At 39.7% G+C, this 16,516-nt stretch overlaps 2 protein-coding genes across 17 annotated transcripts in view; one reads left to right on the top strand and one right to left on the bottom strand.

Annotated features, from left to right (window-relative positions):
* The window catches only part of TENM2 (teneurin transmembrane protein 2), a 716,298-nt gene that overhangs the window by 12,087 nt on the left and 687,695 nt on the right, over nucleotides 1-16,516 (bottom strand). For all 16 annotated transcript variants that reach the window (XM_052816231.1, XM_052816228.1, XM_052816232.1 and 13 more), the window contains 5 exons: nucleotides 13,489-13,721; nucleotides 11,805-11,959; nucleotides 10,436-11,310; nucleotides 3,488-3,663; nucleotides 1,652-1,887 (listed from right to left, as the gene is read on the bottom strand). In XM_052816231.1, coding sequence (XP_052672191.1) covers nucleotides 1,652-1,887; nucleotides 3,488-3,663; nucleotides 10,436-11,310; nucleotides 11,805-11,959; nucleotides 13,489-13,721 — 1,675 coding nt within the window. The remainder of the gene's footprint in view (nucleotides 1-1,651; nucleotides 1,888-3,487; nucleotides 3,664-10,435; nucleotides 11,311-11,804; nucleotides 11,960-13,488; nucleotides 13,722-16,516) is intronic.
* PANK3 (pantothenate kinase 3) overlaps nucleotides 1-16,516 on the top strand; it is a 288,950-nt gene that overhangs the window by 230,317 nt on the left and 42,117 nt on the right. The window lies entirely within an intron of this gene.

Genomic DNA, 16,516 nt, shown 5'->3' with positions numbered 1-16,516 from the left:
TTTCAGTAACACTTGATTCTGAATTGGGGATCCAGGAGCTGGCTCTGCACGCTCTCTCACCGGTGGTCCCGGCACTGTGTTAGTTCTGCAGCAGTGCCCCCCATCTGTACCACTACAGCTGTCCCAGCTGCTGTAGCCTACCCTGCCTGCCACCTGCTCCCCTCAATGTTCCGAGACACTTGCTCTATTTCATTCACTAAACAATTTATAAAGATGAATTAGAATAAATGAGATGCAAATAAATTCTATGCTTTCTCCCTCATTTTCAAATTTCATTTTCAGTCCACTCAACCTGTTATAATCTCATAGTGATTTTCATTTAAAAGAGCTAAATGGATATGTGATTATTGTTACAGGAACTAACACCAGACAATTAAATGTTGAGGTGTTGCTAGATAAAGCAGTGTTTTGATTTGCATAAACATGATGCAGGAAAACCCATCTCAGGCAAGGTTTCAGCTGTAAGACGTGTTTAACTTCAGCTAATTACCACAAGTACCTCTACTAAATTTTTAGTATTGAGAGTTAGGATTACAGCAATTTCATTTCAGGGTCCTATTTATTTTTATTTTGAACACCTAGTCAAAAATGCAGAGCTGATCTATTTTCTACTTATAAACAACTTCTGCAGGTCAACACATCAAAAAATCAATTACACAGCCATGAAATGTAGTCATTAAGGATTAGCTGCTAATCTCATTCCATTTTTTGTCTAACCTTCCCCCTCTCCCCAATAGGCGCCTTCTGAGCATTTGTGAGAATAAGGAAAGACTTGTTAATTCAACACTGTTAATTAGATAGGAAAATACCAAAATGTAACATCTAAGTCTTATTATTTTTTTGTAAATTACTACATAGTTGTTTACATATATTGATTTAATGTGTCATCTTGAACACATAGAACTGCATCTCATGTCCAATGACGTTGAAAGAATTATTAAAAGAACCAGGACTTGATCAGCACTACATTTCTTTTCTGCCCAGTATCTCAAAGCCCTTCCAAAACTGTATATACTGAAGCAGCCAGTGAAAGTTTAGGCACTTAAGGGGTGAAAAACAGGCCAGCTAAGCACAGAATGGGATTAACCCAGCTGCAGCAGATCTTTAATTTGGCAGGGGATGGATTACATGACCTGAGTGTCTTTCTTATCCTATGCTTATGACTTTGTAATTATGGCAATTATTTTCCAATCGTGCCATTTGGGAAAGAGAATAAACACAATATGCCTGTCTCAATGAATCTGTAGGGGGATTTTACAGAAGCAGAAGGTAACTGCTCAAGCTGTAATTGTGTTTACTCCCCAGGACTAACTGTGATAAGTGTGCCATAGCATTTTTACAAATGGTGAGTGGTCGGATTTTTTTTTCCCCCACCTTCAGAAGCGGAGTGACTTGCAGCAATATTCTGGGTATTTTTACCAACCTCTTTTGGAATACTTTTAGTAATGAAGCTTCTATAGCTGATTGCAGCAGATGATCCCATGCAGTTAACTGACCTCTCAAATAAAGAACAGATTGTCATAGCAAAGACAATCCCAGAGTTGTACGTTTTTAACCAGTAAAAATAGGAAAGACGTGTCCTTCAAAATAGAAAATTAATTTTCTGCCCACAGAAGAAAAGATCATTATTATAATGACAGATTCTACTTACCCTGAGCTTTCTTCCAAACACAGTCACTTTGCCTTTAATCTGTTCCTTCCTCAGACGCCATTCAATTGAGTTTAAACCGTTTTCCATTGGTAGAGAAATATTACATCGTCCTATGGTGGGAGTCACAGTCCCAGCCAGGACATGAGGTTCACTGTGAAAGCTAATGCTCATGCCATTGGCATACATCACTCTCAAAGTACCATTATTACAGAGCTGGTAGCTGTTCCTCACTTGATCTACAGCAATAATGAAAAGAAAATAATTTAGCTACTCCAGTCATAAAGAAAACATATAGCTTAATTTGATTGGTTTTTTATTGCACTCCTGTTGATGTTAAATGAAGTCAGCCTGCAATTACCATTTATGTGGTACTATGGTGGAAATTACAGATGTTACTGATTCATGTAAAGAACAGTAGTGTAACAGTGAGCCTGCAGAAAGATACTGTGTTTATTTCATTATGTTTTCCCTTTAGCCTTAATTGTGAATCAAAATGCACAGTGATATGTGTTCAACCACATAATTCATTTCTAATATGAACAAAAAACTCCTGAAAACTGAACTGCTTGATAAAAACCAAACCATTAAGTTCCAGGCCAAAAAGGAAAAAAAAAAAAAAAAAAAAAGACTGCTGGACTCTTTATGAGTGGGAAGAAGTAAGCACCTCTTCTTTTTCTTTCCCTTTTTTAAAAAACTGTCTCCAAGCAGAGGCTTTGTACAGAATTACAGTTTGGCATTAAATCCTCAGGGTGCGAGGCTCCAGCAATGCAAGCTGGCAGCCACAGTCCTTCACTTGCCTGCCCTTCTGCCACCCCACCAGCAGTGTGCGAGCCTGATGTGCACACCTGGCCTTTTGGCTGTCAGAGAAGAGTTACAAAAATAATCCCGTGCTTTTATGGCCATGCAGTTCTGCAGCTGTTTGACACAGCCAAGTCCGCTCTCAGCCAGGATGGAGCACTACAGTGTGTAACTGTCACCAAAGCATCAATATTTGTCTGACAGAAGGTCAGCATCTACGTAATTAATCATCTGGTATAAGAGAAATAAAGTCTTTGTGACCAGACGTGTCATGGTATAATAGTCTATAAATGTTGACGTTTATGTCAGGAGGAGGCTATTGTTCGGTGTTGATGTTCTTATTCCAGTGACATCATATCTTAACTAAAACAAACCCCATCACTCGCCAAATTCCTTTCAGTCTATCTTTGATGACTGACTGTTTTTGCTTCATCAGATACAATGCCCGGGCAGTGCTGGAAAGCTCTATGCAAACATTTAACCACTTTGTTGCTGATCTCTCCTGCCATACTTGGGCTGTAACGCTGTCCTCGGAAGTGCTAACTGTGGCAAAAGATCATCCATTGCCCTGATTGTTCTACCTTTTATTTAATGGTAGTGTATACATGTGGAAGATTTCATTTCTAATAGCAGGAGAATACCTGAGCCTTCTCTCCCCACAAGGATCTCTACCCAGGCAGCCAACATTCAGCAGTCAGACTGCAGCTCTGCGGCACTGAAGCCAGAACAAATTTTGCAGTGAAATAGAGAGAAATATGTGAGTGGGTAAAGTGAACTTGACCCAAGAGGTAGCGGCAGGACTAACTTACACAAGCAGATAATGACCATACATATTTGACACAAAGCATGATTGTGAAATGTCTCTTACCTGTCCTGAAGACCTGTCATTTTAGGAATGAGCTTTATGGGAGTTTTTCTTGAAAACTTTATACATTTTTCCCCTGCTCATAAGTGTACTAATGACATGAATCTTTTGCAAATTGCTTTCTCAAGTTGTGTGTGTGGTTAGGAGATGTGCTGAGAAGTGTGCTTTGGTACCTTGAACAACTGTATAGGAAGCCTCCACAGAGGAGAGATTTGTGATGACCGTGACATCGTCATCCCGATTAGAATTCTCAATGTCGATGGTAATAGACTTTTCCATTTCTCGATGAAGGCTAGTTACCACTCCAGTGGGACGTGTTACATTGGTCAGACGCCCTTCATGATCATAGCTAATAGAAAAGTTAGTGAGAGCAAAAAAGCATGAGGATATACGTTCATTTCAATACCCAATATATTAATAATGCACCACATTTGTGCAAAAAACCCAGAATGAAACAGATTTTCAAGAACATCCTGGCCATACCTATTTCTCTGTTCTTGAAAGAATCTATAATGATGAAATAATAATTTTTAGAGATACTGATCTCAACTACATGAGTGTAAATCCAGGCTAGGGTCTTTTAAATTATTAAATGAATTAATTATATTATTACAGATATACAGAGTGATATTTGGCTCAAACAATTATATTAGTAAATTCATCTGTATTTTAATAGTTGCATTTCACTCTAAGGAAGTAGACTTATGATGGATACTACAATATACAATTGCATACACTGCTCATTTGCAATTGAATACTTAGTGGAAGCTATTAAATATGGTCTTAAGTGACATATCAAGGAACAAACTTGCCATAAGAGATTAAAAAAGACATCAGCTTGAGAACATAATAATTTCATTTAGATCTTTCTTATCTGTGGTATTGTACTGCATTTTGGGGTCAGTATTTTGGCTCATAAACATGAATGATGAGAAGTTAAAGCACAGGATAGGTTGGAGTTGCCCAAAGGGCAGCAGTCAGCACTCAGAATATACCTTAGAGGATGAATTAAGTGCTCCAAAGGCATAAAGATTAAAAAAAAAAGAGAAAAAGGGCTCTCCATGAGTTTATTAAGTTAAATTTATTTAGAGGTATAAAGCCTGAGGATGGGGGAAAGAAGGAATGCTGGCTGAAATCAAATCATAGTGTTTCTCCCTTTCCTTTAGTATGCTATATTTGTGTGCATACGTATGCTAAAGAAGCAATCCCTTGGATCTTAAGGGCAAGAAATGGGGACCTGAAACAAAATCAGTATTCAAGTCTGACACTCTGCTTGCTGCAATTCTCTACTTGTGCAAGAGTCTCTCACCCAGCCGCTACCAAAGCGCACATACTTCTAAACAGCAGAAAGGCAAGAAAAAATGTCCTGTGTAGATAAAGGGAAAAGTTTAGGTAGAGATTGAAACCAACTGGTCATCCTTCGAACGTAGAAATCCAGGGAGCGGGAAGCCTGGAAGAGAACTGGTAAATCCATTGCACTGCCTGAGAGTAACAGAAGAGAAGAGGAGCACATTTAGTATCATGGAGCTAGCTGAGTTCTTTGTACATCGTGGTTAGCTGTAAAGATGAAAAAAAATCAGTGCTTTCAACATGACTTTTTATAATTAAATAATTCAGAAACCTCAAAGTAGGCCACCTGAACTGTATAGCATATCTCCAAAATTAATACACAAATTGGCTCCTCAGTTAATACAAATATAAATTATGCCTTTCAAATCCACTGCAAATGGTTGCACCCATTCAACTGAATATTGGGGAGGAAGGAAAAAAAATCACCTGTGGAGCAACAAGCCTTACCAGAACCAATGGAAGTATTAGGCAAAGAAGGAAATCAATAAAAGAAAGAATCGTGCGATCTAAAAGGGACCGATAATGTATTGTGTTCATTTAAGCAGTTCAGCATCAAATAAAGATTAAGCAGCATGATTTTTCTTAATAAAAGTCACAGATTTTTACCCATATATATATAGTTATACAATTTTTTTTCTACCATACCAACAAGATACTGGATAAAAGATAGTAAGTTGAGATAATCTATGAAAGGGGGTTTGGTTCAGTCTATATAAAGGTCTTCAGAAAAAAAAAAAAAAAAAAAAAAGAAAGGTACTTGTAAAATATAGATGAAGGAAGAACTTTGTCCAGTCAAGCATCCATCTAGCAAGGAAAAACAAAAGTACAAAAAATGGACAATTTCAAAAAATCTCAAAGGTTAATAATGAGATACGCCCTAAGACTCTGTATGTGGACTACTTTGGTATGCTTAGCGATTAGCAGAGTGATGAGGAGAATGCTTAGGTGTCAAATATTACCGAAGAGACAATGTTATTTAGGACAAACTAGAAAAGTCTATGAGTGGCTTCAGCGTCACGATGCAGAGCTTGGTGAACATTCAGAAAAATGGTTGGCGAAATTCCCCATCAGCAAATATATTTTAGGCAATGCAAATGAGACATTAATTTAAACTCTTCATTCACATTGCTGGGTTTTTAATTAACCCAGGAAAAATTCCCGGGGATTGCTGTGGGCTACTCACTGAAAATCCCTGTTCAAAGTGCAAGGGCAGTCTAAAAAGTAAATATGGATGAGGACATACAGAGACTGAAACAGAAAAATGAAAATATTCTAGTTCTATTTCTAGAAATCAGTGTTTTGCCCCCTGCCATGGGGCATGTTTCCCAGTGCTGGTCACAATTCTTGAAATCATCAGTGGCAGAGATTAAAAGAGTTTATAAGCAAGTGATGGACACACTCAAAGTGATACATACGGAAGTACTCTCTATGAAGATCTGCAGACCATTTAGTTTACAAGCTAGACATATAAAAAAATCACTACTTAAATGATATATACGCCCTGCAATACCAATGTATAAAGAAGGCATTTCTATTTTATCCATTGCATCAATAAAATCCTATTGAAAAAAAATACCTTAAAGGTAAAAAAATTAAAATTAATAAACCAGAAACCTTTTATGTACTACAAAATTTAGAAATGACATATTATTGAGAGGTTCCTTTTAATTTATGTATTATGTGAGAGCAGGTGCATAGTAGAATACAACACCCAGACATTTATCTGAGTAATAAGAATAAAGCTGTATAGGAATTAAATGGTTATATACCTTTCTTCCTCATGACATGAACCCGGGTCTAATGAAGTAAAAGAAGAAGATTTTGCAATGGAAAACATACTGATCGACCCGGGACTTCTTAGTATCTTCTTCAGAAGCAGCCACTACATATCACAGTCGATGACACAGCATCAGGCTAGCTCAATCAGATCTGATAAGGCAATCTTTATATCTTCAAATGAGGTGGGTTCTGGATACACTGAAATTCCTGTGCTTTTGTTACTGACTTCAGTTAGAGTAAGGTTTCATCTTACTACTACCAAGTTTTTCTACTAATCAAATTACAAGGGCAGAGATCCTTTCTTCATCCCAGTATCTTAAAAAAACCAGCGTCTCCTTGTACCCACTACTAACTCGCTAACATACTGCTAATTGTGACCAAGTCTGCCCGAGCAGGCAAAGGTTTCCCAGACCGCAGTTCCCAGGACAGCTCTGGGTAACACCGGCCACCAGCGCCCCGGGCAGACACGAAAGCTGTTGCCCGATTCTGCCTGCAGCCTGGAGATGGTGCCTGGCAGTCCGGTGGCTCTGAGCTGGCCACAGCCAGCTGGCATCCGCTGGGCCACCGAACACAGCTCTAGCTCAGCCGTGAGACAGAGCTGAGCACTTGTTTGTCACCTTCTCAGATAGCTACGAATAGCTGACCTGTGCATCCCTTCAGCGGGCTTGTGATAATGCACTGGAGGCTGTTCTCCCATGTCCAGTATAGGTACCTCTATATCTTCTGCAATTTTTATTGCTAGTGTTCTGGTCTTTGAGGTTTGAGACGTGTACTGCTCGACAGCTTGTAGGTGGGAGTAGCTAGGACAGTGCTATATACAGTACTGCAGAAAGGAGTAACAGCAGCTTTTGGCTTAGCATAGAGCAGGGCAAGGTGCAGATCCACACACATTTACATATATCCCTATTTTCTCTCCCTTACAAAACCCAAGCTGATTCAAGAAGAAAACTGCAGCATTCTCTTAGGATGCTCCCAAGACCAAGCGAAATACCACTGAGGACCACTTCAAAGATCTGTGCTTTATGCCCAAAACCAAGCTTAAATTACCTCGCATGAGTCTGCTGGTAGCTGTTATATTATTTAAGAGCCTTGCCTGTTCCTACTGCCAACAGACTGCATGCATATACACGTGCACTATAGTATAATATATGTATGGAGTGTGTATGCACACACACACACACATAAAAATAGTCTGTATATTCATTTCTCTGCATATACACATGCATACCTGAATATACTGCACAAATTTAATTCTGTGAGCATTTTCAGGGTACAGTTCCAGATAAAAGAAAGGAATATACCCGATAGGATAGCACGGCACTTCAATGTCTGGTTGATATAAATGCACTAAAATAAATTTTTCATAAGAACTTCAGTTCATGTAGTATTTTACTACTTAAAAGACATTTGTTCTTTTCCAGTTCTGCTGCCATATTAACAATTTTGGGTCATATCTCTGTATGAATGCATGAATGTAATGGCACAGAAAACTATTTTGTTGTCCTTATAAACTCTCATTGGCTATTTCTTTCATCTTCAATTTATATTAACTTATAGCTACCAAAATAAATTGCATAATGATGACTACAGAATTTTCCCCTTGGAGCTGCTTTGAAGAACAAATAGAAACCAGAAGCCAGTATTGAGTGACTGTGGACTGTGATTGTTTAGGTTTGTAAATTTGATTTAAATAATTTGCATATTCTTATTAATAAACACCTCAACTGTGGGGGTACATGAGAGGAGAAAGCATATTAAGGAGTTACTGTAAGTCAGCTGCTTAGGATCAGCCTAAAGGGGATGCCTCTGTTTTCCCGGTATTTTGTAATGAGTATCTCCAGTGCATATAGCTAACTTCTAGTCTTCACATAGGGTTTTCCATGCACATATAGAGACACATATTTTCTTTTAACATCTTTGTGAATGGTGTTTTATGGCTTTTCTTCTAACCTAGATAACAGTCACCATGTATAGTTTATTTTATGCAGGCACTATAAAGTGTATGCATTTTTAATGCAAAAAATGTCTATACTATCCTCTCATCTATGGGCTCTATGCTTATGAGAATGTATGTACAAATCTGGGAGAAAGCAAGTTATTTCAGCTGCCTCATCAAAGTTACTAATCATCTAAGACAGTACCTCAGGTTGTACTATTTAGACCTAAATGTGGTACTTAACTTCCACTGACCTGAGGCAAGGGTTGCACATCTTCTCTTATTTGATCTTGGGAAAAAATCTAGTCAACATGTCAGCACTATCTACACGTTAAATTATATTTTCAGATGCATCTCAGTAAGACATCAAAGCACCTGCCTTCTATATTTACTTAGGAATCATTGTACAATTTTTCTAATAAATCATGCTTAGTACTTCATGTGATTCTCAGCCACCGGTTATACCAGTTTTGTAACTTGTAACTATATGACCTTTTTTAATGTTTCATTGATTTTCATGTAGAGTTTTAAATTACTTTGCTTTTTAATTTTCTACAATTAATTGCTGGTGTTTTGAGAAATAACTAGTTTATATGACTTCTGATCTGAAACCTGAGCTAGCTAGTGAGGAAAAAAACAACAAAAAACCTACCTAGAAGGGCATCCACATCTCATCAGCAATCAGGTGAGATTTTACCACCATCTAGTACAGTGAGCTTTTACTTGATCTTGTAATCAGCAGGTAATACCTTCATGCGTTCACATAACTGGATTATTTTTGTAACTAATGTGTGGTAAAGAAATACTCTTTGCAAAATATTAAGGAGAAAAAACCTCCTCATCTCTACCCGCAGTGGTTCAATTTCCAGGGCCACATCAGAAGGGGACCACGAGAGGGCACTGCTTTCCTTTTTACGGGAATGAAACACATAGTGGACAAAATACTGATGTGCAATGCTGATTTAGATATATTTTGAGCAGACCGAACACAGTTCTTTTTATTCCTGCATTACTTATGTTTCCTCTAAAAAGAAAGAAGGTGGTGGCCAAGACGAAGGCATTAATAAACTAAAATAGGTGTGCGTCATTGCTGGTCTGTATCCTTAAAAATAACCCTACAATTTAAAATTAAATATAAAGCCCTATTCATCCTTTCTACCCACTGATTTGAGAAATGGTATTTAGTAATCATTAATTTAACTATTTCGAACAAAATATATAGCATCAGACTTGCCATACTTATATATATTTTCAATATACCATTTAGCTTCTATTTTTAAAATTGTTTTGGTAAATAAATGGCAATACGACTACTAAGAATAGGATAAGTATAAATAAAAACCTGACTAGTTTTTCTAGATTTTTAATATACTTTTGAACTTCATCTCTGATGAATTTCATTTAAAGAGGAAGTTCTGCCTTTCTAATCTATATGCTCATGAACACCGGTGTGCTTTTGGGTTATCTACAAATTATGGAAGTTACACCAGGGGTCTGACAGATAGCTGGGGATCTAATTTCCTCACTTGTCTCAAGAATGAACAATCAGTGAAGTTAATCAACATTTTAACAACCATGAGTAATATATGAGTCTGAACAGAAAGATACATAATTTGAGTTCCGAAAGAAACTGCAGCACTAGGGTTCCTAGAGAGAGGCAGCTCAGTAGGAGCCGTAGATTGCTGGGGGCTGGGCTGGATGTGAATTACCTGCAGCCTTGCTGACAACTAAGAGCAGGGACCCAATCTGGTAAATCAAACACGGGTTTCTGAATGTGGCACACAGTCCTTCGTGCTGGAGGCGGGTGAGCTTTCTCACTGGCCTCACACTGCGGGCAGGAATTTAGGTGGTTTGGTACCCACCTAAAGGACGCGGCAAAACCGATGAAATCAAGAAGCCACTTAGTAATTTCCACTATCATACTAGAGTGAGATGTAACGGCCTTATTCGGTATCAGTGAAAAGCCTACAACAGATTTCAGTAGGGTCAGTTTAGGGCCTACTCACTACCATGTGAAAAATAAATGTATGCTTAATATATCCAAAAACATTCTTACTCATAAAATGTTGTCCATCCTGTTTCATCACTCTTCGTTGCTAAGAGACCACTGTTTCCGTTATATGTCATTAATCCGAGCTCCAGGGTCTGTGTTGAGACTAGCTTGAGTCCACCATTAGTGCCAACAGCCAGCGTGACAATCTGATTATCCGGCATCAGTAAATGGCGGGGCATCCCACTGGCATCCCGACGGACCTTCAAGGAGTTGCCATTGTTGTCCATCACCTCCGTGACATCGTTATCGCTGCTATAGGTGAAATTGTACAAGTACTCCCCGGTAACGAGGCTGAGAGTGTACTGGTGAATCCCATCAGCATTGAAGACATACAGCTCCTGTTCTCCTGGAGATGCAGCTTCATATTGGTTAAAAGAATTAAGAATGGGCCTGTTTTTACTGACAGCCCTAATGCGGATATTTCCAAGATCAGCTATGTAGATGGTACCATCTGGGGCCACAGCTAAGGAAGATGGTGAATTTAAGATGGCATCAGTGGCATACCCATCATCCCCAGAATAGCAATTACAGTTGACATCATTTTTGCAATCACAGTCTGAAGCTGCCCCTGCAAGAAGGCATATTTCTCCATTGGTAGTTACCTGGCGTAGCCGATTAATTTTTTTTTCATCTGTCTCACTGATGTAAAGAACTCCTGTGTGTGAGATGGCAATGGCACTGGCTGATTCAAGTGCAGAATGAATAGCCAGTTTGCTAAGAGAGTAGTCTATACCAGGAACCTGGCAGTGCATGGGGCGTCCAGCAATAATGCTAACTTGATGATTTTCTGTGATCCGTAAAATAACATTGTTCTCTAGGACATAAAGTGAGTTGTCCATGGGATTGACAGCGAGATCAGTAGGCCACTCCAGCCGTACCTATGAGTTGCACAAATTATTACTGTAAAACTCATAACTGAAAAGTACACTTCTAGTGTTTAAAATTCCATGTGTAACAACAGCAAATTAGTGAGGGGTTTATCAGCGTAAATCATGAAACCAAGTCATGAACGGCAACTATTTCAAACAATGATTTTGTTTTTCGGAAATATTAAAGCTATGTGCAGTGGTAACTTTGGCTAATTGTGTTTCTGTGCAAAGAACGAATGCTACATTGTGGAAGCTCTACAATAATTACAGAAAAACAGGCAATTAAGACAATAACTCCCATTATCTCAACATTATTTCTCTATAGTTGCATAAATAACCTGTGTTAGCCACAGTAAAAGGATGGTTCACTCATTTCAGTAACAAATCAAATATGCTATCATCTTGTGCTGCATAATGTATTTCTTAAGTGGCCAGGCAGTCATCCAAAATAGATGCCCATCTCTTCTAAGGCAGAGAAGAAAATAAATGCAGTAAGAGGCTACCTGGGTGACATCCATGCTGGAATCACAGCTGAGAGGTCGAACAGCAGTTAGGTCATTGGAGCCCAGCAGGGTTGATATAATTCCATTCTGATCCACTTTTCTAATCATAGTGGCATCAACAAAATACATGAGTCCATACTTATCCACTGCAATTCCTGCAAATATAAAAACCGGGCATCAGTGAAGCAGTGAGGCTCCTAGCTTCAAGGCAGGCTTCATCTTATTAACAAGTTTACAAGATGGTGATGTTTGTTCACTTCCCTTGTTCTTTCCTCCCTTCCAACCTGAGCACAGGTCCTGGAACCCTCCAAGTACCTGTAGTTCTGCTGAATAAATGGCATCAAGCAGCTTTATCCTTTGGGGCTTTAAAGAAAAGAAAACCACAGAAATCCCCCAAATATGCCAAAGAGCCAGCAGAATGCATCAGCTTATTTGTAAATTCAAACTCTCTATGATATGTTACATAACCCGATAAAAAAAAAATTTACCTCCTAAGTTTTAATCTAAGAAATCTGAGGTGTTGCTTTCTCCATCTGAAGGATCTAATGAGGATGAAGAATGTTTAGAAATCTTTTGAAATTGCTTTAAAAATTTTGAAAAATTAAGAGGACATTATATTCTTTCAGGATGTTTTTTAATTCTTTGACCTGTTGCAGTAAGGAATACAGGAAGAACATCTGGTGTTTCCAGATGAAGACACAGGAGTTTCCACCCTAGAAAAAAATGAAAGGTTCAGTGCCTGTCACATTGGGAGTCCTTGGAGAGGAAAGGCACAGAATGAAAGGGTGCTCCCTTGGAGGAACAGAAGGATGCTGCTGCCTGTTGTGAAGGAGGGCAGACTTTTTCTCACTTGCCTTTCCTGCTTTGATTTGGCACACTGCCTTGCCTGTTTCTTGGGCTGAAAATAAAATATTGATCTAAAAATTTTGTCTTCAAATGGTTGCAGTGCTCATCCTATTGGCCAGTGAGAGAAGATTCAGCTTTATCTTCGTAACTTCTATGTAGAGGCTTAACTTAAAACATGCAAGCAGCTCTGTCCTGTTAATATACTCTGTATGTATTAACTATCACCTATACAAAGAAACAGGACCTTTCATTTTTATTCACTTTTATGATTATCTAGTTATTTTCAACCATTGAAATAAAACCCAAAGATGTTTGAAACACCTGGCAATACACCTGATTAATCCATCCTTTCAATTAAGATGAAACAATGGAACAACAACAAAAAATCTTAAAAAGAAACGCATCCCCAAATCTCTACATCCTCTTGAAAACTTTTTGTTAAAAATTAGAAACTGGATAGGGCAAAAATCCTTTTATTTTTCCTCCACGTCTGAAGAATGGGATACATAGAATAAAAACTCAGAAAAAAGCTACAGCAGGCAGTTTTTCTCCCCTAAGACTGTATCTCAAACAGTAATTTTTTTCCCAGTTTACATGCTTACTTCTTCGAGTGAGTGGTACCCTGCTAATTTGCGTTCTATTCTCCTTTTGCAGCATTCAGTGTTGGGGTAATAAAGTTTGCTTTAACTAAACAAGGCACGAACACTTGCCAATCCACTGTAATTAAAGCCCAGAATAAAAATTACCAAGCAAGGAGTGATTTAATTGCCAGATAATTATTTTCACATCCAGCCTAGCCTCACGCAGTCATTTCCTCCAGCTTCTTTTCCCGCTTTACCTCGAGGGCTCATTAGGGTTGCGTCCACTGCCTTCCCTCCATCCCCACATCTGGCTTCGTCAAAGGGCAGGCATTGCTCTCCAGTCCCTGCTACCACTTCAGAGTTACCAGCTAGGTCTTTCGTGCCAGTGAGCGACTTGACTTTGTATATCCGTCGACTATTGGTGTCCGATACGTACAGTGAGCCTGAAACAGGGTCCACGGCCAGATAGTATTTATGAGCGGGATTGTTGCTTTAGAGAAAAAGAAAGCATAAAACAGAAACAGCTGAGCAGTCTAGAAACTTCGCAGACTTTCAGAGCTTGGATACTCATCAGGCACAGAGAGATCTGGAAAGAAAGTCTGACACCTTCATACAGAGGTGGGGTCTGAAGGACTACCATCTGAGGACCTAACTTGAGTAGGGCCTGGTCGGTGTTTCAGAAGGATCGTCATGTTAAATCTCATTCATCCTGCTACACCAAACCTTGCACAGCAGAGCCCAGTAAGCCAAAGCTGCATGGGAGACTTTCCTCTTGATCTCTTTAGCCCTTTAGATCTGCTCCAGGTCAATTCTCTTTGGCTTATCTCTACCTGTTGCCCTCCCTCCCCGCCACCTTGTTTAACTTCCCTTGAAAGCAGAAGTCATAGGGGTAAGATCAAAGAATCAGCTTCTGAGTTACTTATATTATGCCACAAGATTTGTGAGGTCTTGTATAAATGGGAGGCAGAGGCATAACAAATTTATTCCTAAAGCAAATTTGTTCTCATTCATTCTTCTTAAGAATCTCATTTATGGCAGGTAAAGTTGGTTATATGACTAAAACCAGAGACCCCAAGTGTCTGACTTTAACTCCAAACCTTCTGTCATTGAAAAACTGGTCCTCAGTTTGTGATTAGAATGGGTGCTCATATGGAAAGCTATTTCTCTTCTGAAATATATGGTTTTTGACAGCTTGTCACATTTTGGAACTACTTTAGCAAATCATCTGCAAATTGAGAAATGTCAATCTTTGCGATATACATTCACACACATAGAACTGCAGTGCAGAAATATTTTCAAAATCTTGCCTGGCTAGTTTAACTCAATTTAGTTGGATTTTAAGCATGATGTGAATTTTCCAGCCTTTGGAGCCTATGGGTGAGTGTAAATAAGGTCAATGGCGGTTTCAAAGCATAGAAGACAAATGAAGACAGGAAGAAAAAAAATGAAGGTTACTTACCAGTAACCAGAGAGATTTGCCTCCAAATATCCACACTCCTAGTTTCATGTGGCAAAAGTGCCCAACTCCAAGAGTGCGGATACACAGAGGTAAGTTATGATGGACATAAGACATTTCTTGATCAGACTTGCTGAAACTATAATAAGGCCACTTTCGGCAGATGGATTATCGGCAGCACAAAGACAACTGCGTTCATGTGGTCATGACCAGATTTGGAGGAATGAGGAGGCCCCAAAATACCACTTTCTACAGTTATCTTCCTCTACGCCAGTCTTTGACATGCCGTGATTTTAGGTCAGTAACAGTTTGTTCTAAAACTGTAGAAAGTAGGAAGGAGATTGGTTTGATCAAAATTCAGTAGGCAGAGGTAATACCATCTGCTGAAGTCTAGGAGTGTAGAAATTAGAGATGAAAAAATACAATAAACAAAAAATACTTGGCAGGTTTATTTCATGCATGGATCTCAAAGTACTTTAAAAAGATGGGTATTACACCCATTTTACAGAGGAGGAAACTGAGGCACAGAGAGGTTAAGTGGTGTAGACAAAGTTATGCAGGGAGGCTAGTGACATGCTTGAGATTAAAGCACAATCTTTTTATTCCCCAAGTTCCTCTCCTTATCTTCAGCAGCAGACTGCACCTCTTCACTAGACCCTTATCGCATTCCTTCTCATCCCTCCAAAACAAAGCTCAACCTTTGCTGCATAGAAAAATATTTATTTCCACTTACAAGATTTCGCCAGTCTCTCGAGTATCTGAGCCATGTAAGCACCCGCACATTTGTCATTGTTTTGAAATTCTGCTCTTTTCCTCCACCACGGTTGCCCCTTATGCTGAAGAACAAACTTTGCTGCGACACTAGTGTTGCGCCATACTTCACAAATACACCCAAACTTAGCTCAAGGCTTTGCAGCAGCAGCAGATGAGCCACCAACCGAGTGCTGCGGCTGCAGGCTTGCCGATGCTGCCTCTCTGCATCTCCGGCCCAGAGTGCCTTTCGCCTGGTCCTTCTAAAATGTGCGGCACCCCCACCTCGGCCGAGCAGGGAGACCAGCAGCAGGTACAAACTGGAGCTGGGCACGGCCATAGCTGCTTGCTGCCGGAGGCGGGGGCCTTGCTTGGTCTCAGTGGTGGGAGCTGCTCCCAAGACTGGAAGGGTCTCTCTTCTTTTCTGACATGATTTTGCCAGCCTGCGCCTGCCTTCCTGAGTGAGCACACCCCTGCTTCCCTTCTGCCCACAGCGAGCCTCAGGCGTGTCCCACTGCTACCGGGATGGCAGAAGGGATGAGTCAGGGTAAAGAGCAATGGCAGAACATAGGCTTATTTCCCTCTCCTCTCCTGCCGTCAGTGGTGTGTCCATGGAGCTCACCCTGCCTTTCTCCTCTGGAACCTCCCTCAGGGCGGTTTTGCTGGGGAGTCAGTCATGAGCCTTTGTTCCAGATCAGAGACCAACTCGCCGGAGCTGCAGACCTAGCGCATGCCCCTTTGCTCTTTCCTGAGCTCCGGAAGGGATCGGATAGTGGAAGACTCTCCATGTAAAATATTTGAGGGACTTTGGCAGAAAATGACTGGTGAAAAGTGACATGCGCTCACTGTGTCCCCAGAGAAACTGAACTATTAGATTATTACCTCAAACAGGGATGTATTTTATAAACGAGTAGTAAATATTTCTCAAACTGGCATCTGAGCAATGAAAGACCTCTGCCTCTCTTTTCTCCATGCCACTGTAATCTTTTATTTGAATTATAGGAAGCCAAGGAATGTACCTTGTTTTAAAAGATTTTCTATAACATTCAGTATTGCTCAGAGGCCTCTGTCAATAATGT

This window comes from Harpia harpyja, chromosome 20, assembly GCF_026419915.1.
Source record: "Harpia harpyja isolate bHarHar1 chromosome 20, bHarHar1 primary haplotype, whole genome shotgun sequence".
NCBI lineage: Eukaryota > Metazoa > Chordata > Aves > Accipitriformes > Accipitridae > Harpia > Harpia harpyja.
This window is presented reverse-complemented; position numbering and strand designations above follow the sequence as displayed.